Source organism: Azolla caroliniana, unplaced genomic scaffold (assembly GCF_043228905.1).
Source record: "Azolla caroliniana isolate FFs.n. ecotype wild unplaced genomic scaffold, voAzoCaro1.0.p SCAF_546, whole genome shotgun sequence".
Taxonomy (NCBI): domain Eukaryota; kingdom Viridiplantae; phylum Streptophyta; class Polypodiopsida; order Salviniales; family Salviniaceae; genus Azolla; species Azolla caroliniana.
In genome coordinates this window covers 1-21,063 of record NW_028230981.1, presented here as the reverse complement: position 1 = coordinate 21,063, position 21,063 = coordinate 1, and the positions used below count along the sequence as shown (strand labels likewise).

Sequence of the window (21,063 nt, the reverse complement as noted above, 5' to 3'; positions counted from 1 at the left end):
AAAAAGGGATATGCAACAAGATACTTTGCATTTATCCCAAGAAAATTACATTGAAAAACTGTTGGATAGATTTAATTGAGGCTGATGTTTGGAGCACCATTGCAACCAAATGTTAGGCTTTCCAAGGATGATTGTCCCAAAGATGATGATGTAGGCAATTACATAAAGAATATTCCATATGCATCAGCTGGTGGTTCACTTATGCTATGGTTGCCACTTGGTGAGATATTGCTCATACGACCGAAGTTGTTAGCAAATTCATGGTTAATCTTGGTAGAGTTTATGGGGAGATAGTCAAATCTATCTTCACATATTTGAAAGAGACCAAATGTAAATGCCTATCTTATGGAATGGGTCCATTAGAATGAAAAGGATTTTGTGATTAAATCATGGCAGATGATGTGGATACATGCTAAGTCCACAAGTGGATATGTACACCCTTGCAAGTGGAGCGTATTCTACGTTTAGAATACGTTTTAGAATATTATGAAGTATTCTACACGTATTCTATGTTTTAGAACTGACATTTTTCAAATTTTCACGTATTCTACATATTTTAACAAGTATTTAACAAGTATTTAACGTTTCAAAAAAGTTGTAAAAAAATTTAAATTTTTAAAATTATTTTGTTCTAAAAAGAAAGTTTAAAATTTAAGAAGTGTTTAATGTATTTTACACGTATTCAAAGTATTCGACATGTATTATAAGTATTTAACGCATTTTATTTGTAAAATACGTATTCTAGGTATTTTAAAAAAAGTTAGCATACTTGGCATACGTATTCTACGCGTTATTGTACAACAATGGTGGAGCTATTTCATGGTGTTGTAGACTTCCAAAAATAGTTGCACTATCTTCTACCAAGGCGGAATATATTTCAGCCATAGAGGCTTTTAAAGAAGCCATTTGGTTAGCCTACTAATGAGTTTGGGATGCTTGAAAAGGCACCTATTCACTTCATCAAAGAGGTGCTAGAGGATGGCCTAATCACTTTGATCAAGGTCAATACTTCACAAAATCCTGTAGATGCTCTCACAAAGTGTCTATCCAAGGCACAACATCAGTAGCTATGTATACAGATGGTGGAGTTACTTCACTTAAAGGCGCCTCCTTGGTCCTTTACGTAGGATGTTGTTGGGGATAAGGGCCCCAAGGACTTAGTGGAATCGATATATACAACACTGAGGAACAACTCCGAAACCAGCAAAACTCATGCTTCCCTTCCTCCTACAAACCTTGAAATAATTCCCTCCCCTACTTATCCAACCATACTCTTTTACAACAAAGCTATCCGAGTAATACAACTATGATAACTTACCTGTGCCCCACCTATACATACATATTTATATCCCATTTACAATATTGGGAGTCGTCGGCTGATAGTTCTACTTAGGCCCTATCAAAGATTTGACCATCATGGGAGAACCACCCCGTTTCAGTAGAAACTTTGACCTTGTGATTTTTGCTTCGTCTGAATCCCCTTGAATTGAGTGATGCCATCCAATATTGTTATATTATCTTTATAAATTTTGAACATTCGTCATGTGTGAACGTGCCCAAATGACCTAAATGTTACTTATCAATAAGAATTTGTCCCAAATCTTACACAACTAAATAGGAACTTTTAATGGTTAGGGTTTCCTCTCCATTTTCTATAGAGTTTTCTCTACTTTTTCTCTCTTCACACAACATGCCCAATTGGTATTTGAGCAAACTGACCATGCCGTCATATCTCTCTATCGAAATGTTGATAATCGACTATTCTCATCACCCTAACGTCCTTTCTCACATTGAAGCGAGTGTGAACCAAGTCATATGGAAGCAATGGATTGGATGGCATATAATATGGGTTTTGACATATGTCAATGTGTGTAGTTTCCTGGTTCAACGAAGAATTTTGTTCCGTAATTAGGTGTAACATATGTCATATATTGTGTGAAGCATGAGCCTCCACATTTTTCCATGTCCCGATATACTCACATTGTAAAAAGGCCTCATTCAATCCATTTTTCATATCTTGCATCATCCAACTGAAACACGAAATTTTGAATCTTCTTGATTTCCTCCTATGCAAACCTAGGAAATAATTGTGAGGGAGTTTTTTAAATCTTAAACATGATCTCAATCGAAAGTAATCATGTCCCAAGGAGGGTGTATGGCATTTTTTGCTTGACTTGGAGCAACTTTGTAAGAAATTGCCTTGGGACATTTTCAATATCTTTCAAAGTAGCATTCAGGATGTTGCCACCCTAAGAGAGATAGATAAATATATAGATATCAGTGAATAGAATAGAATAGATGTTTTATCAAACATTTTTATTATCTTTGTAAGTAGAAATTGAGATGTTTCCACCCTAAGATATATATATATATATACGTGAATAGAATAGAATAGATGTTTTATTGTCTATGATGAGGCCAAATTTGACCTATAGGACCAAATCAATGTATCATCTTGCATATATGTGTGTTGATACCATGACATTACATCAATGCTTAGCTTGTGTGAGAAAGTTCGATGAAGTGTTAAGGCTCTCCAAGTGTCAAGGCTCATTACATCAGGGTAGTGAGATTTGATTGGATACATCGTAGCATTTTTACCTTGTATTGGGCCTAATATTGAGGATTAATATAATTAATTTGGTAGTTTGAAGCATTGTCTTCTACAAGTTATTTTAGCCCATCACAAAGTGTCTAACTAAAATAAGAGAGGGGAACTCACCAAGCAAATTAAGTAAAAAGAGAAGGCCAATGCTATTTTCAGGAAAGTGGTGACATTGAGTAAATGCATATTTGAAGGATATTGTCTCCATCAACAGTTGTCCCTCTAAATATTTGTCCTCATTTATGAGTAAGCAAGCAAACGAAATAGTGTCCATAGAGACCACCTTGGCAATTGTAAAAGAAATATATCCTTGTGCCCAGGAACACGTTTTAATATTAGGTTGTATGCATACCAAAGTGCTAACATTGATCACATGGCCTAATCATATGATTTGGCAATATTATTACTTAGCCTAAAATCAAAATGCATAACCAAAGCTAATTCCCACGTAAAACTTCTCTCACAAATGCGAATAACATTTACAAAGTTTTATTTACGAGTAATCAGTTAATACTGCATTCACAAACATAAGAATTGATTTCTTTTGATTTACTTGAATGACAAGCATCCATTGATTATGCATGATCTACAATGAGTATGAATGCTCCAGTGTACACACATTTTCCACACTTGAAACATGAGTTCATTAAAGAAAAAATGGCTCGCCTAGACCACCTCCTATGCATCGAGCACTAATGCTTGACCAAAATAATACAATACAGGAATCAGCCGGTGGCATTTTGTTGCCAAAGATTGATTACATCTGTGGCTTGATTTAGAAGCAATATGGTTTGCTTTCTCGATATCCATTTCTTGCTCTCAAGGACTGTTTTGATCTCTTCCCACGCATCTTTCCGAGGCCAGAAGTAATAAGGGCTCAAGGGGACTGTGCCATGGCCAGGTACGACATGATCCACTGCAATCCCAATGTTTTTGTCCATCCACACAAACCGCAACATGACTTGCTGCTTTTTGGATGGTACCTTAGATTTCTATCTCCAAAGAAAATAAAACACAAGGCCAGTGAGTTCAAATCCTTATATACTTCCACACATCTTTGTTACACCACAAATTACTTCTCCTAAACTACAAGCCACATTAGTGTGACCAGATTCTCTCTCTATATGATACCATGCAGATTGCCAGATTATCACCGAAACGAGAAAAGAGAATCTAGGAAGAAGCAAAGAAATGCAGTCTCAAAAAATATTCATATATATATATATATATATATATTGACAAATAAATGTAGTCTTTTATTTACTCGAATCGATCTATATTTTCTTTCTTTCTCCAAGACTGGCAATTTAGGAGTTTGTCCCTATATGTATCATACACTAACCTCCAATTCAAATAAATCAAGGTTCTAAATGCATTTATGTGTAAGATCATATTGATACTTAAATATATACGGAGGTTGAATCCTTCTTTAAGTAGCTTCTATGCAATCTATGACGAATTCTAACATAGCATGGAAGTATACCATAACTATGAAACAGACTCCTCTGTCGTTGCTACTAAATTATTTGGTGATCACCTTGAAGAATTTCCTTTGTCATGTTCCGTTATTTCCTGCCATTGCCCCTAGGTTTCCATTATTTCCATAAATGCCCATAACTACTACGTTTTCGCTATTGCCCAAAATGCTGCTTTATTTTCCCAAATGGCCCTAAGTTTTCACTATTTTTACTCTAAAAATTCTCTATTCCCAGAGAAGGATTTGGCCATATCAGAGCTCAAACAGTACGTGTAGCTGTGTGAGCGAGAGGATGAATTGATCATGTCATAATCACAATTAGAGAGGAGCTTTTGGAAAAGAGCATTTGAGGAAATAGCAGAGACATCTATAGGAATTACTGGGAAAAACTCCCACTTAATAGAGTATGAGAGCACATGTTTTCATTGTAACGAAAGAAACCCTAATCTAAAAACCCAGTGTTGATCGAAACAAAAAATAAGAAAATGTATACATTCTGTGAAACAAGCTGTAAATGAAGCAGAAAAAAAGAAATTACATTATCTTATTGTATACATAAATTCTCACGAAAATGAATCCCTACAAGCAGGATCTTTGGCCCATACTAACCTTTGGGCGTGTTGAGGGAGACGAAGAAGAAGGTGGGGAAGAGATCTCGAGCTTTTCCGTAACGGATGCTTCTGCCGATGCTTGTGCTGAGACGGAGAGGGAAAAGCTTCTGCTCTTCGGCATGGGGAAGGGGAGACATCTCCTTCTAAGGGAGATTTCTGCTCCTCTGTCAGTAAACACAGGGAAAGTAGCCACAGAGCAGGCCATGGTAGGAGGAGGAGGAGGAGGAGGAGGAGGGGCACAACACAAGAAAAACAGAGGCTTGTCTCGGGGGAAAGGAATGAAAGAGGAGGAACCTTAGCCAACAAAACCCACAACACAGAGACACAGAGACATAGATACAGAGAAACAGAGAAACAGAGAGTTATCCTTTTACCTCAAATTCTAGAGAAGGAGGCAAATATGTAAATTACCAAAATACCCCTGATTGGCTTTTGCAGCTAATTACCAAAATACCCCTCTCTAACTAAGCTTCTATAGCTTATAGCTAATACTACTTAGTACTACTTAGTACTACTACCAGAGAGAAGCTTTCACCATTTTCTTTGCTCCTTTTGATTGAGCTCAGATGGCCCTTACGCCCATCCATCACCAACACATCTAACTTTCCTTTCTTCTTCACCATCTCCTCCATTTGCCTTTTGCTGGACCCAAAAAAATAAAAGGAATCGACCATATCATCATTAGTGTCGGATTTTATTGCCTGTCTTCCAACACCCCTGAGATTTCTCTATATTTCCCCAAAAAATGGCACCCCCTTGTCTTGACCATCGGGTTCCTAATCCATGTGGAATTGGTGTTTCCATATCTATCCCCACCCCAATTCCTTCCCAACAAGCCAACAAAGAGGTTTTCTCCATTTAAATTTCTATCTACATTTTAAGGCAAAACAACAATTTGCCACCGTATCCCTAACTTTTGTAACAATTCCCCATCATTCCCCCCATTTTTTGTTACCCCTACCTAGGTGCATTATCATCTTCCATTACTCTCTTGTTCAAGCATATGCTCTTACAGTATGGATTGTTCAGACCCTTTTGTTACCTTATTTCCCCACATACCCCTCCTTTGCCTCAACAACATGGTCTACCACCAATTTACTCCCATTTTTCTCATGCTTTCTGAGCAATTCCGATTGTTAATTCATCACATAATTCATCACATTTTCCTCTTGAGGCATTTGGAGAAATAGCAAAATTTCAAGGGCCTTTCAGGTGATACGGAAATCCACTAGGTTATTTCATATCTATTTTCCTTTTTCAAATTACTAGAACACCCTTTGTTCTTTTGATCAATTACAAAAGTACCTGAAATGTAGAGTATTCTGGCTTGTTAGGAAGTCCCATGTATATTTACAGGAAGAAAACTATGTGACAAACGGTATCAGGCAAAAAAACAAATAACAAAACAATGGTGGTGTATCTAACCTAGAACACCATAACGAATCTGAAATACCTTGCTAACTTTGTCAACTCCCAGTGAAAACTTGAGCTAAAATGAATCTCTTTCACCTCATTATAAATAACTATTATGCAGAAAGAACAATTTATGCACTTTAACAGATTTTTTGAGCTTATAATCATTTTGGTCAAACACGTAGCTGTAAAAGTGATCTAGAAATTAGTTATACCCAGCCCCAGTACCTTGAATGAAATGATTATTGCTTCAGTGCAAATGAGCCAATAAGTTAGCAATCTACTAAGTCATGATTAAAAGTGATCTAGAAATTAGTTATACCCAGTCCCAGTAACTTGAATGAAATGATTATTGCTTCAGTGCAAATGAGCCAATAAGTTAGCAATCTACTAAGTCATGATTTCCTCAAACTAACGCAAGATATGCAATTACCTCATTCTTAGCCTTGGAAACATATGTTTTGTCAGAACACATAATTCTTACTAATCACATTTCATGTTTCAATTATTGAGTTACAAAAAATTCTCATTTTGGAATAAAAGAGAAAATTATTATTACTGTAAGTACCAAGCCAGAAGTTAAATCCAACTCAATCCAAAAACTTCTCTAGGGTGGAAAAATCTCATTCTGAAACAAGTAAAATAGATTTTTATTGTATGCACCAAGTAAGAGATAAATAAATCTCAATCCAAAAACTTCCCTTCACTTGCCAATAAGAAGAAAACAATACACATTTATCAGCAAGCAAAGCCTCCTTATCTGCTTCTTGCCAATTGAGTTTAGGGATTTAGCACAAGTTTTTCATCTATTGAAACAATGCCTCTCCCAAGGAATTTTTTTGCTCATTATTGAGGGGATATCAGTACGATCTGCCATTAAATTAGAAGACATCCATGTGACACGAGCCTTGAATACATTCCATATCAATGTATAGATATCTAGATAGATAGAGCCGTCTTATAATGCAAAGTTCCAAATACCTCACAAAACAATGTCATTTGGCTAGAAGTGCAAATGACTCAATATCTAAGCCAGTAGGTGCGGCGGCGGAACCAATTGTAGTCAGGGAGGTTTTGGGTAGGACCCATAGCAGCAATCGCTACCTCCTGGAAAATACAGAGGCATCATGTTTAAAGCTCTGAAATTCAATTCCTAAGGTAAAGTTTAACATGATTGTAGTATGCATCAGATCCCTCTCTTGTCACTCAATATCTATCATGAAGGTAAAGTTTTCACACAAATTGTGATATGCATCTAGTATAATTTTGATTTCTCGGTATTGAGATCTCTTTCTCAGGACAGTACCTTGTCATAAATGAAGCGATTACCAACCCTCTTCACAGTGGCAGCATCAACTGCATCTATTCTCGCAAACAACTCAGCCAATGGCAATCTACGACCATATGTCAGCAACTGTTTGAAGTAAAACAAGGAAAAAAACGATTTGAGGCCAATAACAAGTTAAGAATGGCCAACAAAATTCTGTAGAGCATTCCTTAACCACCACAGGAAGTTCATTATATGTCAAACGATATACCTGACGTCCAATGTCTTCTGCAATTGCACTTGTACCATCCAAATGTAGTAGTAAACAGGATTTCAACTGCACAAATAATGATCAATTTCAGGATTACATGACCTAAGGTTTGCATACGCAAGAAAAGAGCATTGAAAATCAATATTAAACTGGAATATGATTACATAATGCATTTTTTATGACTGGTTATTACACAAACATTTCACACTTGCATATATGCCTTTATTAACAGAACAAGCATTCAAATGATCAAATACATCCCAATAAAACTAAACCAATAATGAAAAAAAAGTCATCACCATATGTTACTGCTAGTTACCTGATTTTTTGCTCGAATCACATCCTCCTCAGATACTCTGTATATGAGTCTTCCAAACTCGTGCATAACAGCCCAAGAGAGATCATCCAATTTATCTGGCTGGAATGTGAAAAATACATCAAACTTGAAGGATGAACGAAAATGGACTTAAAAGAGATCAAATATATTTAAGATGAAAACAACTTGGCTCTTAAAAATGATAGGGGAAATGCAAATAATTGCAATCATTCACTAGAGGTAGCACACCTTAGCTACAGCATAGACACCAAAAAGTCCAGCATCATTGTAGTTAGTGTTGAAAGCCATGAAACTTTCTGCCAAATCATTTGCTGAAACTTTCTGCGCAAGTTCAGATCTGCATAATTATTTATTAAAACAAAGTTAGAGAACAGCTCTATTTTTTTACAGAAATTTGAAAGCCCCATAAACAAAGATGCTATTATTTACCCCATGTGTTTCCCTGCCCCTGCAGCCTTGTTCCAACCTCCTAGCATAGTTTGCATGACCATGAGAGCAATTGAATCTGGATCTGTCCATGGAGCTCCCATAACAGCAATGGCAAAATACGCCAGAGGCATATCATCATCTCTAATACGAACCTACGAAAGTCACATTTATAGATAAGAAAAACATAAAGATTATTCTTCAATTCAGAGTACCGACTTTAACTATATAAATTAGAGAGTTTAAAATGCCAAAATTTATTGAAATTGGCTAAAAACAGCAATTTATACAATCATTCTGTTTGGCACACCAAGTTTAAGCAAATCAAGCACAAAAGTCAGTGAAATAAAAAGATACTGATGATTAAATTATTGTTCTATGTGAGGTAAACATCTACCATCATTCTTCTATGTAAGATATACATCTACCACTGAAATCCGCAAAACATAAAGATTGAACAATTAAGCAATGCTTGATATAGAAAATCAATTACATGAAGCATTGACGTTAACACAATATTCATATTGAAATTTCAATGACCCATTCTTCTATCTGCAATATCAAAATTCTGCTACAAACCTCTGAACCAGCGAATGCACAGGAACTAATTACATTGAAATGTGAATGCACAGGAACTAATTACATTTGAACCAGCAAGTTTTCAACACAAACCTCTGAACCAGTGAAATGTGCAGGATCTTTCTCAATGAGCTGTGCAGCTGTGATGTTATTTGAAGACAATTTGGTGAACAATTTCCCAGAAAGCTCAACGATTTGCTTATGCTCCAGAGCACCTGCCCCAGCAATGACCTGTAGAATCACAGTTCTATAAATTTACCCACATGTTATTCACACAAGTCTTGAATTCAATGCATAGCACAGTTCATGGTGTTGTTTCATATAAGCACTTGGCATGGAAGATATATGGGAAAATTTCATAGATACCCTACTATTATGACAATTTATGAAACGCTCATCCAAAATTTGATAGTATCAAACTACTGCTCATTTCTATGCAAAGCTTATTAGTACCAAATTACTTTTCACGAGGAATTGTTAACAAGATGAGCAGAATTTAAACACAGATATATAAGCAACTACATCCTGGGAAAAAAACATGACTGAGCACTAATTTGGTTTGTTCATATGCTAATGCTAGCCATAAATGGGTGCTTAATGAAGCTAGCTTTATGATGAATAAGCCTTTGCAAGAAGTAGCAACACATTATAAACAGAGGATGAGCATGATTAGAAATGACTTATTACCATTCGTGGGGCAGTGTAATGGGTTGATATGTAATCGACCAGGTTCTCCACAGTTATAGATCTCACATTTTCTGCAGGTCCAAGGATAGTTCGTCCGAGAGACGTGTGTTGAAAAGCAGTGGCATGCAAATGATCAAATATCACCTCCTCCACTTGCCCTTCAACCTGCATTTGTTGACATATATATACAGGAATCATTGCAAATAGTGCATGCATAAGCCTTTCTCGTTAGTACCAATAACTACAGCATTTGGCACAAAAAAGCATATAAAAATGGGTTTCTTAACATCATAAAACGTTGCATAAGAACAAAATCTTTTGAAAAGAAAGCCCAAAAACTAGCATTCCAGTAAAAAAATTTAGATATATATCTCCACATAAAACCAGATTTCCCACAAATAAACATGTACAAAAATTTCGAAAATACCACTAGTATAGCTGGCGTATATCTGGCTAGCAAGTGTTTATATTTGTCAAATAAATTAAGTTTTTCTATGCACCATCAAGCAACAAAAAAGCAGATTTCTTTTTTAAAATAAATCAAAGCAGATATCACATACGAAACAAGTCAAATCAGTACATGACATGCTAGACGAAAAGTAAGGAAGCAATCATTTTGGCACAACAAAAAAGCAAAGCACACGACAGATGAGAGCGTAGTCACAACGAGTTTATGCACATGGCACATGAGAGAATTATTCACATGAATCAGAATATATGGAGGACGTGACAAATGTTATGGACTACAGGAGATCAAAACAGATGAACAGATGAGAGATCTATTTTGGACCACGAATCATTCAGAAAGAAACCAGAAACGCATCAAGGATAAGAAACATGTCGAATTGCATCACCTAATAAGAGCAATCCTTTGGGGAAACAAATATAAAACAATCCCAACAACCTTTCATAGAACAAAATCGGATCAGTAAATCATCAATATCAAAACAAGATACATTTTGTTTTTTCAAAAATCAATCACAATTAATGTTTCTCTAACAACAAATCAAAGCACATGACAGTGAATGAAAAAAACATTCACGACAGAACAAGTCTCATTGAAAGGAGGTCAAATAGATAACTGGGCAAAACAATAACATCCATCTATAAAGAAAGAAACATTTTTTATCCTTTCTCCTAATACTTTCCCATTGGAATACATCATACCTCTTGCATTTCTCTGAGGATCACGCTCCTCTCTCGCTCAACTCTCTCCTTGGAGAAAGATGATTCCTGCAGTATATCCGAGAGAAGCTCCATGGCAAAGGGTACATCATCTTTCATAATTTTGGCGTAGTAAGTGGTCTGTTCACGAGAAGTATAGGCATTGAGATGAGCACCAATGTTCTCAATACTCTCCTCGAGCTTCTGCATACTGCGATTCTTTGTTCCTTTGAAGATCATGTGCTCAAGGAAATGAGCAGTTCCATTCGTTTTTAGCGTCTCGTATCTACTCCCAGCATCGATCCATACTCCGAGGGAGGCGGTTTGAAGCGAGAGGTTCGATTCTGTGGCCACTCGGAGGCCGTTAGGGAGTACGGTGATCTTCGTCAGAGGCGTCGAGAGCACGGAGGAGTGATCGAAGGTCGTTGGGATCGCAGAGTTATGGCGAGTGAAGAGATCGTCGGAGACGGCGAGGGCTGAAGAAGAGAAGGAGCTGGATTGCTGGGGACGCTGATGGTATTGACGAAGGAGGAGGAGAAGATTCCTCTGTGTCTGTCGACGCAACCCTAACCCTAACGCCAACGCCATCGCTGGGTCTGTCTGGCTATCTTTCTGTGTGTGTGTGTGTGTGTGTGTGTAGGCTGCAGCCTCTGAGAAAGAGAGAGATGAAGAAGGAGAAGAAGAAGAAGAAGAATAATAAGAAGAAAGGCATTTCATTCATTCCTTCCGTTTCACACCTGTGTTTGTTTTTGTCCGGACAAAACCATTCGTGGCTCTTCTAGCCCCTAAAAAAAAAATTGCAAGAGAGCATGTGGAAAGAAGACCACCTCCTCATCATCATCACCATCAATACATAATATATATACATTATACATATGTATGAAGGGAGAGCAGAGCGCACATGCCGGAATCGTACCCCTCTTATCTGTGTCTATGTCGGCGCCGATCAATCTCTATACATGTGCCCTTTTGTCCATTGCTTATACTGATATAAGTGTGTGTTTGTGTCTTGTCTGTGTCTATGTTTGTGTCGACATCGACTAGTCTCTATACATGTGCGCTTTGTCGATTGCCTGTACATATACATGTGCGTGTGTGTGTGTGTGTGTGTGTGTGTGTGTGTGTTTGTGTTTGTGTCTACTACTTGTGTCAGTGCTGACTAGTCTCTATACATGTGTGCTTTGTTGGTTGCCTATACATATATATGTGTGCTTGTGTCTTGTTTGTGTCTATGTTTGTGTCGGTGTCGATGTCTATGCATGTGCGCTTATGTTAGTTGCTTGTACATACATATATGTGTGTTTGTGTCTAAATTTGTTTCGGTGTTGATGTGTATGCATATGCACTTTGTCGGTTTGTTGTGTCGGTGCCAATGTCTATGCATGTGCACTTTGCCGGTTGCCTGTACATATATGTATGTGTGTTTGTGTCTAAATTTGTTTCGATGTTGATGTCTATGCATATGCGCTTTGTCGGTTGCCTATATATATGTGTTTGTGTTGTTTGTGTCATGTTGATGTTTGTGTCTATGTTTGTGTCTGTGCATGCATGTACCCATTGTCCTCGCCTTGGTCTAACACTCTTTGAAAGGAAAATCATAGAGAATAAAAGACCATAAGCTTTGTGTTGGCTATCGGAGCAAACCTTGTACTTGCCCATGTTTATATCCCTAAAACATCCACGACATGTGGTTACCGAATGGGCTAAACAACATAACAGAAAAACCTTGACTTTTGCTTACTAAAACAGTTGCAAATCTCCAACACCAATTAGAGAATACTATCACATATGGATACCCTAAGTATATAACATTGAAAACAAGGGGTATTTTGAGAGTTTTTTACCACAATGCTCTAATGTGAGTTCCCATACTCAATGTTACTCATAGAAAATGGGATGAGACCCATTGAACTAGAGGTACTAATGATAGTACACAATAACTTGTGAGAATGAAGGATTCACATCCATCCAATCTTGAAAATCTAGTAGCAAATTAGAGAAGGCATATTACTTACACTATCACGAAGGATATTCTAAAAAATAAGATTGAATGACGATGCAAGGAACACCGGATTACAATGCCAATGCACTTGTATAAAACTCAATTTGTTTTGGCATTCAAAAAGAAATGCTGAGACATACCCAACAACATACCTTAATTCCTATGTCATTCAAAGTATGATGATCAAATCCCTCTCCTCCATACCTGCAACCATGACATTGCAATCTAGAGTGGAGCTAGAGAGGCCTACTTAAAACTTGAGGATGAGGACAATACACATTACAATGTGGAGCATATATGGTTGTGAGAATTTGTCTTCTACTACAAAATCACACACATATATGCTCTCAATAGGTGCAAATCTAGAGTATGGGTCATTGCATATCAAAATTTTAGCATAAACAACGTGCAACTCTTTATCCTACCTAATCAAGTTTCCAATTCTTAATTTGTTTTCATGCAATCTTTGACATTTCAAATGTTACCAATGATCACTACAAATAAATATGTTATAAATTACTTAAAATATGCTTTCACATTCATAGTTCAAAAATAAGGACTCTCAAAAATTGGGGAGAAAGAGATCGAATGAAAATGCACAAATAAATGTTTTGACAAGCCAAAGTAATATAATATGGCACTTTGATAGGCCAACAACATTCAACATAAATGCATGAAAATACTACTTTCCCCAAACTTAGTTTATCTTCGCTACATGTCAATTTCATACATGTGAAACTTAATGGCCTTCCGCTTATGAGATTGATTCATATGTGTTGCACAAAGTTACATTGTGTTTGGAAGAAAAATAATATGATCATTGTATATTCCAATGAACTCTTTACAAAACTCTTTTTTTTTTCCAAATGAAGTACCAATGCAAGTTATATACATGTCTAGTTCTTTGGCAATGATTTAGGCCCATAACCCTTCTTTGCATTAAGGGGTGTGACAAAGGTCAATGACAATAACATTCTTGTTGCAACCTAGCAAATCGAAGTTGTGGCTTCCTCTAATGATATTCATGTGAGTGCCAAGGTACTTGGACAACAAATGCTAGAGGTTGCCATTTTATGTCTCGACATTACTTGTGAACAAAATTGGGTACTATATGAAAATGATTACAATGAATCAAATGACAGCCATTCATACACCCCAAGAAAAGTGTTAGTTTTGAACTCACAAGATGTTCGCCTACTTTGACTATATTGTATTTCTTTCTTGAGTGCCGCATAATTCTACCACAAAGAGGGATGATATTTGTTAATACCAATTTAGTGCCTTCACATATAAATGTACAACAAAGTAAGGATTATATGTATATAATCCTTAAAACGTTAAAAAATTACAAAGTATGTTGCTTCCCACACAAAAGCAGGTTCAAATGGTGTTTACAATACATGAGGGTTTCCCAGTGTAACATTCTTATTGTATTGGTAGACAAATCAATTTATTGTAAGATATATATCAGTAACATATGTGACTTCATTGAAGTGTAGATATTGTTAATTATATATAGAGTTCTAAGACATCTCTCTATATATAGTTGACAACTCTTGCATACCTTCTCACAAGGCATATACTTCTCAAAGGAAGTGCAATTGTTTGAAAAATCCTGGCAAATAGTGATTAAAAAAATGAGGAATCGAAATTTCTCTAATGGAGACAAAAATCATTAATGAAGAGAAGAAGAAGAGATGAGGTGAAATGAAATACTATATTTCACACCTTCAAGAGGCAGCCAAAGAATCGATCTAATGAGACCAAAGTTACCAAAGAGCTGGGAATAATCACTTCCAAGCTTTTTATTCAAAAAAGCTTCCTTCTGGGAACACTGATTTTAACGCATCAATGGCCATATGGACTTGACCAATGTTCTGCATTTTATATTGCAAAACGATTAAGTAAAACTAATGTTCATACGTGTAAAACACCCTTTCCTACAAGCTGAATTTGAACATACAACCTCGAAAAATCCCAAAAGAAGATATTAATCTATTATTGCTTCATGATTTTTACCTTACCTTACATAAGGTCTCCCTGGTGAATATTTTGTGTTGTTAGTTATAAGCACAAAAATATGGTCCTTTTACTCAAAAACACACTAGTAATTGAGACTTCTCTATCCTCTATTTTTTCCACGGGAACAGTTTTGGTTATGTAGCGGGGATCACTATATTACAATCCATAGGGAACTTCATATTTTTCTTTCTTTTTAAAATAGATTTGCAATCAAACTAAATCTGAAAATTTTGTTGCATATACCTACGTGTGCGTATGCTATGCATGCTCGTATGTCATGTTTGCATGCATAACATACTAGACATGCACGGATGCATGGATGCATGCATGTATGTATGTATGTATGTATGTATGTATGTATGTATGTATGTATGTATGTATGTACATGTTTTGTGTTTACCTTGCTAACAAATGTTAATACTAGATGAGTCTGGCTATCCAATCCCTTTAAGCTTTTCTTCAGATGCTGAGGTTCACGATAACAACCTGATTATAGAAACAAAAAGCTAATACATCTTTTATTTATTTATATTTAACCATTGTTTGTCTCTTAGAGAAAAGACAACAAACCAGCTTAAATATTCATCGCTAAAAAACGGAATTGAAACTGAAACAATTATCTATACCAGTAGAAACATCTGGATAGTCTGTGCTTATCTTTGCAAATGGACCAGCAAGCTCTAACTGCAAAAAGAAAAAACAAGAAAGGCTTCTTTTATTTAATTCCTTGATTCAAACGTATACCTTGTGATCCATTCATTCCCAGATAGCGAAGAGAACCTACACACAATGTCCATGCAGACGTATACAATCATTTCAAGGCAAAAACACAAAAATACCCTTATCTTGTTGATTGGTTTTTACCAGCATAGCCCTAAATTTTCAAATATGTATGAGCACACCCTTGTTAGTTTTCACACATATTCCATGCATAATAGCACATTTATTTGAAAGGTAAGAAGTGCCTTAAAAAATAGTCATACCTTGGACACAACCCAAACATAGCCCAAGTTTTTAAAAATGTATGAGCACACCCTTTAAGTTTTTACACACATATTTCCACACATAAGAATAGACAAATATTTCATGGGTAAAAATACCTCTATCTTATTATTGGGTATCTATCCGAATACCCCTAACTTTTCAAAAAAGAAAATGTACACCCCATGGCAGCAGTTTACATTTTGTACTACAGAGGGTTAGTTATTTTGGTACATTTTTGAAGCCGTACGAGTATTCCAGTAAACACCCAACAAATTTTGATGTTATTTTCAAATAGAAATTTAAATTGACGTATCAAATAAGTATGTTAATTAGCATTCACTTACAATAGCTTCGTAAACAGAAGGAAATACAAAAAAGAAGGAAAAAAAGGAGACCTCTGGAATACTTGTATGAAGACTAACTGATACAAACTCTTTGCATGGAAAGAAGTCTATGCCTTTGCTTAATTCTAGCCAACATTGCCATTGTAACTCCAAGTCGTTGACAGTTGTCCCAGACAATATGAAAACATTTTTACACTTTATCTGAAAAATATTTAACACAAGAAAGAAATCAGAATATATCAAAGGCCAGGTTCTTCATAAGAAGGAGAAACACCATCTCATTCATTCATATGATCCTCTTTTTGTTTTTCCTTATACTTGCAAACACTTTTGAAGAGTGGTGACTTCTATTTTACAATCAAACTTTTTGTTAGATCGACAAATTCACATGAATAGGAAAATTTTCAGGTAACTTTAGCACAAACAAACTTTTGTTTCCATACTGTTGTGCACAGTCCTAAGAAAAAATACTTTTAGGAAAAATATTTAGGCATATGCTCATAGCATTTTCTTTCATTGCTCTCATGAAACAGGCAACTTGTTATCAGTTGCTTATGTCTTGTCATGTCTCTTTAGACATTTTCACTCTTATAGAGTGTCTGTTGGTGCATTGAGCAGGCTTTCCAGTTACAGGTTGAAGTTCACTACACTGGCATCAGATTTCTAAAGCTACAAAATTAGATTGTTGTGGAGAAAAATGCATCAAAATTTTCGATGTGCCAAAGATTCACTTCAGAAACACAGATATAATAAAAATGCTCTGGTCTTTGGCATTCAAATTATTTCAGTCCAAAATATAGCAATGCTATTTTGTTAGCATTTTCATGATCAGTTTCTTCCTTTCCTCTCTGGATCACACCAAGTATTTTCCAACATCTATATGCAAAACTCTCTTCACTAAGAAACTATAAATCGGGACTTGGTTGTATTGGTTATACTAAAAAAGATTATCTATATTCATTGTGATTTAATGTGTTCAAATTTCTCATAAGGATTGCAAATGACAATATATCATTTAATGAGACGACTCTGACGGCATAAGATGCAAAAACAATAAATTGATCATATCTCCAAAATAGATGAGAATGAATGGGTAAAGAAAGAGGCACATACCACAGGCACAGTTAAATCCTTATGATACAACAGCTCTGTAATACCTTCTGGCAACCTTGCCATCTACATTATACATAGTTTCAAATTTTATTAGATAAGCATCATCATTATGAAAAGAAAGTGATAATTCATATTGTTTTGTGCATCTGCGTTTAGAACACTCAAGACTCCAACCTCATTCTGATCACCAGGACAACGCATTCCTTCTTGCTGCCTCAAGAATTCCTCAAACTCGTCATCCGGTGCCTGGTGTGTAAAAAAGAAAAATCCAAAGAAAACTTCGGCAATATTTAAAACGAAAACCAGAAGTATGAAAATCTAAAAATGGGACTCCTCAAGCAAGAATCTAACCAGCCGAACCCCGAAAGCCTTTGCAACACCGGCTAATGTAACATCAGAATGTGTCGAGCCAACACCACCAGCAATAAAGACCTAAATAAGAAAAACATCCATATATATGTAATCTACATCTATTTCAATCTGTATACATATATGCATATAAAAATACATACACACATATATGCGTGGTGTACGTATGTATGTTATATGTACATGTATGCATACATATAGCAATAGAAGGTATATAAGCACAACATTTTGTATTGTTTCTTTATCACTTGCAAGTTGCATTCAATGTATGTGCAATAAAGAAGGATTTTATTTTTGAAACACCTTTGCATATTAAGAGGATCAATACTACTTTCACTTTAGATTTGCTCTTTCTGGCTTTAAGCAAGGGTTTTTTGCATAAATCCTTTAGACCTCATAGACATCTTGTAATTTTGCATTGCTATCCTTCCTACAAAATAAATGTCTTACAATATCACTAGCTTTTGATTGTTGTTCAACTTCTTCTGAGATAGCATTGATCTGTAATTGCAGACAAAAACATGACTCATTCCAAATCTTGGAATAAGATGACTTTAATGAGCTCTGATAAATTTAAAATAGAATGCTAAAACAACACATCATTACATCATTCAAAATTGTTCCTTGATGCATCACAGCCCAACCAATTGAGTATAGTTTCTTATTAAGGAAAGGACCCAATTGATCTTCAATTTCTCCTTGTCTGGATACAATCCAGTCGACCAAAATTTAACATACACAAGGATGCCTCAAATTCTGTATTGAGAAACAAAGGAGAGAGAAAAAGGAAAAGAAAGTACATACAGGATTTCATCACCTACAACCAGAATTGATGCTGCAAATAGACTATTTGCACATGGAAAATTCTCAGGATCGCTCTCCTTTTCCCCCTTATTATTCTGTTTTCTTTTCAACCGTCCAGCCCTTTCTAATCTTCCATCTCGCAGCATGTATGCTGGCCTAAATCTATGTTTTATACCTTCATTTTGACGAGTTTCTATGTATAATGCTCCATTAGGTACCGTATCATGAATGCTTCCTATTGATGTATACCTTGCATTGAATATTTTATTTATACCATTGTTAATCATGACCAAAAAAACTTACAATTAAGAAGAACTTCCATATTAACCCGGCACCTTACCCTTGGTCATAAAGTTTGCAATACGGAACATGGCAAGCCAATAGGAAAGCCCATATATCTCTGCATTAAAAAAAGATTAGATTTAATTCCCTTCCAAGTGTAGACTGTTCGCAAGAAACTACCGAGAATATACAAAAAGAACCTATATGACCAATCCAATATTGGGTTCACACGCATAAAGGGTGGCCATCCAGCAGAACTTGGAGAAAATTGTTCTTGGCCAACCTTAGACACCAGAAAGACGATATTTTTAGTGTGATAGATCATATCAGAACACAAAATTTACAAGATTTTCACTTACCGCATTTGGGTCCCCAATGCGAGTGCCAAGGAAAATAGCTTTGATTGGTTTCTTTCTTAACAATGCCTCTATTCCTGATTTGAAATCGAGTCTGATAATCTCCATTTCTAGGTTATACCTGTTCAACAAGATAAAATATATTTATAGCACAAATGGCATCCTTGTGAACTATGTAACTCTATCAAGCGAGTTCAACCAAAGTTTATTTTGAATGCGTTTCTTGAACATTTCTTTTACATACAAAATGGTACAACTGAAGATGGGACTAAAATTTATTGTATAAAATAAAGGAGGTTTTAAATTACGCATCAGATATTCCAATGAAGAAATGGCCTATAAAAAACACGAGCATATATATTTCTTTTCAGCTTACAATTTTGCTGTATCATGGGTAAAAGAATCAATTTCTTCAAATGCATCGGGCGTTTCAAAATAAATCGTCCTTATGGGGTAGTGATTATTCTGCATTTCAGAATTGTCTCCTTCAATTGAATTCTGTTTAAATCTCACATCAGAGTATCCTGCCCTCAGAAGATGCAATAAAACCTGTACAGAAACATCCTAAACGTTATTTCCTGTTGAAGTTGTGATAAACTAGATAAAACAAAAGGAAGATCTTTCATTATGAACCGCAGAGTTACCGTGGAATCCTTGCCACCATTGAAGCTAAAGGCAAGCTCATCAAACCTGACAAAAATATATTTTTTAAAGCCAGTAAATGATTAAAATCAAAACATTGTAATCAACTAATATAATGGTTGTATATATTATGAAATCCGGTATTAGAAAAAGAGAAAACTTGGTGAAATTACATCAACTTGATTATATGATCAATGTTCACTAAAAAATAAATAATAGAATATTATGGGCACATCGCACTGACAATGATATCGTCTCGTCTTGTATCAAGTTTCCTCTTATGAATCCTTGATGAGGATGAGTCTTTGATTTTCTACATAATCCTCGCAATTAATCTTTAAGCAGTCATCATACAAAGTTAATAAGAAGAAGGAAGATAGAGAGGGAGAGAGAGAAAGATCATTAGCAATTCGTCATCACTCTCACATCACTTAATGTCTTTGAATAAATCTATCTACGGAAACAAAAAACAGAAGCAATTCATTCTTGCCACATCACATCATATTACTTAGAAACAAATTCTTATGTAAAAGCTAGGGAAAGGAACAATGGAATTAATTCATTCTTCTCATATAACATCACTTAAAAACGAGAGTTTATATAAATATATGGAAGGAAAGAAAATGCGGGATCAGTTCATCGTTCTCACATCGCTTAAAAAAATCAAAATCAATCGATGATACAAACAATCTTGTAGCAATGGAAAGAGAAACGCAAAGATGATACTATTTCTCTTACACTTTTGTACTTACTTGTAGAGAGCGAGGGTTCTCTCAATGATGTTGAGGGAGTGCTGATACTTGGATTGAAGTCTTCCATCTCCGCTCTGTGATACTGCCTTCCATATCTCCATGTCGCGATGAGACAAGGAGTTACTCTCTGCCTCTGCCTCTGACCCTCTGTTTCTTCTTGACGTACATATATGAGGAGGGAAGGCAGAAAGTACATACAAAATACGCATACACATTATTAAGAAGGCTAAGAAATTAGAAATTATCCAAAAATATAAAATAAAGTCTCTCTCTCTCTCTCTCTCTCTCTTGTTCCTGGTCGTCCGGATATTTTCATTATTTTTTTGATTATTTTCAATATTTATTATTTATTTTCATTCCTAGGATCAATGCCTGCTCTGAGCCTAACATTGCTCAAAGTACTGCTGTGTCAGGCTCAAAGTACTACTACTGGCTGGCCAAACCATTATTTGGCCGGCGAGATGCCGGGGGACATCCATCCATCAGGTCACAACCTGCAACTTCAATCAAGTCAGTTAAAGGGGATTGATTGTGACACTCGTTGGGGGAACCTCCT

At 35.8% G+C, this 21,063-nt stretch overlaps 3 protein-coding genes across 8 annotated transcripts; all 3 read right to left on the bottom strand.

The window, feature by feature from the left end:
- Positions 1-3,180: 3,180 nt before the first annotated feature.
- LOC147847981 (small ribosomal subunit protein cS23y-like) lies at positions 3,181-4,918 on the bottom strand. Its single transcript, XM_087338702.1, has 2 exons — positions 4,692-4,918; positions 3,181-3,597 (listed from the first exon to the last, which is right to left on the bottom strand). The coding sequence occupies exons 1-2, from the start codon at positions 4,896-4,898 to the stop codon at positions 3,331-3,333; spliced, it is 474 nt and encodes a 157-aa protein (XP_087194828.1). The 5' UTR covers positions 4,899-4,918; the 3' UTR covers positions 3,181-3,330.
- A 1,814-nt stretch (positions 4,919-6,732) lies between these two features.
- On the bottom strand, positions 6,733-11,471 carry MPPBETA (Insulinase (Peptidase family M16) protein). 2 transcript variants are annotated; one of them, XM_087338698.1, is made up of 10 exons: positions 10,841-11,471; positions 9,674-9,838; positions 9,080-9,217; positions 8,411-8,562; positions 8,210-8,318; positions 7,964-8,062; positions 7,645-7,710; positions 7,413-7,520; positions 7,088-7,213; positions 6,733-6,976 (listed from the first exon to the last, which is right to left on the bottom strand). In XM_087338698.1, the coding sequence occupies exons 1-9, from the start codon at positions 11,423-11,425 to the stop codon at positions 7,127-7,129; spliced, it is 1,509 nt and encodes a 502-aa protein (XP_087194824.1). In that variant the 5' UTR covers positions 11,426-11,471; the 3' UTR covers positions 6,733-6,976; positions 7,088-7,126. The 2 variants fall into 2 exon arrangements, with proteins under 2 accessions (XP_087194824.1, XP_087194823.1); XM_087338697.1 differs by having other exon boundaries at positions 6,733-7,213.
- Positions 11,472-14,129: 2,658 nt separating this feature from the next.
- LOC147847979 (bifunctional cytosolic FAD synthase/FAD diphosphatase-like) lies at positions 14,130-20,657 on the bottom strand. Of its 5 annotated transcripts, XR_015532172.1 has the most exons (17): positions 20,508-20,656; positions 19,758-19,803; positions 19,490-19,662; positions 19,117-19,234; positions 18,958-19,040; positions 18,816-18,875; positions 18,476-18,724; positions 18,278-18,374; positions 18,122-18,172; positions 17,654-17,734; positions 17,477-17,548; positions 17,303-17,365; positions 16,241-16,390; positions 15,488-15,545; positions 15,262-15,347; positions 14,568-14,716; positions 14,130-14,454 (listed from the first exon to the last, which is right to left on the bottom strand). XR_015532172.1 is itself a non-coding variant. In XM_087338700.1 (16 exons), the coding sequence occupies exons 1-16, from the start codon at positions 20,606-20,608 to the stop codon at positions 14,645-14,647; spliced, it is 1,560 nt and encodes a 519-aa protein (XP_087194826.1). In that variant the 5' UTR covers positions 20,609-20,656; the 3' UTR covers positions 14,130-14,644. The 5 variants fall into 5 exon arrangements, 2 of the variants coding, with proteins under 2 accessions (XP_087194826.1, XP_087194827.1); XR_015532173.1 differs by having other exon boundaries at positions 14,130-14,716; positions 15,262-15,367; positions 20,508-20,657; XR_015532174.1 differs by lacking the exon at positions 15,262-15,347 and having other exon boundaries at positions 20,508-20,657.
- Between the last annotated feature and the right edge of the window lie 406 nt (positions 20,658-21,063).

Excerpts from the sequence above, each read along its gene's own strand:
- LOC147847981 (XM_087338702.1), bottom strand. The coding sequence starts at position 4,898 with ATGGCCTGCTCTGTGGCTACTTTCCCTGTGTTTACTGACAGAGGAGCA. Across the intron at positions 3,598-4,691 it reads CTCCCTCAACACGCCCAAAG|AAATCTAAGGTACCATCCAA; the intron begins GTTAGTATGGGC and ends CTTTGGAGATAG.
- MPPBETA (XM_087338697.1), bottom strand. The coding sequence starts at position 11,425 with ATGGCGTTGGCGTTAGGGTTAGGGTTGCGTCGACAGACACAGAGGAAT. Across the intron at positions 8,319-8,410 it reads GGGGCAGGGAAACACATGGG|ATCTGAACTTGCGCAGAAAG; the intron begins GTAAATAATAGC and ends ATAATTATGCAG. Across the intron at positions 7,214-7,412 it reads ATCGCTTCATTTATGACAAG|GAGGTAGCGATTGCTGCTAT; the intron begins GTACTGTCCTGA and ends TGTATTTTCCAG.
- LOC147847979 (XM_087338700.1), bottom strand. The coding sequence starts at position 20,608 with ATGGAGATATGGAAGGCAGTATCACAGAGCGGAGATGGAAGACTTCAA. Across the intron at positions 19,041-19,116 it reads GCATTGGGGACCCAAATGCG|GTTGGCCAAGAACAATTTTC; the intron begins GTAAGTGAAAAT and ends CTGGTGTCTAAG. Across the intron at positions 17,366-17,476 it reads GTCCTGGTGATCAGAATGAG|ATGGCAAGGTTGCCAGAAGG; the intron begins GTTGGAGTCTTG and ends TGTATAATGTAG.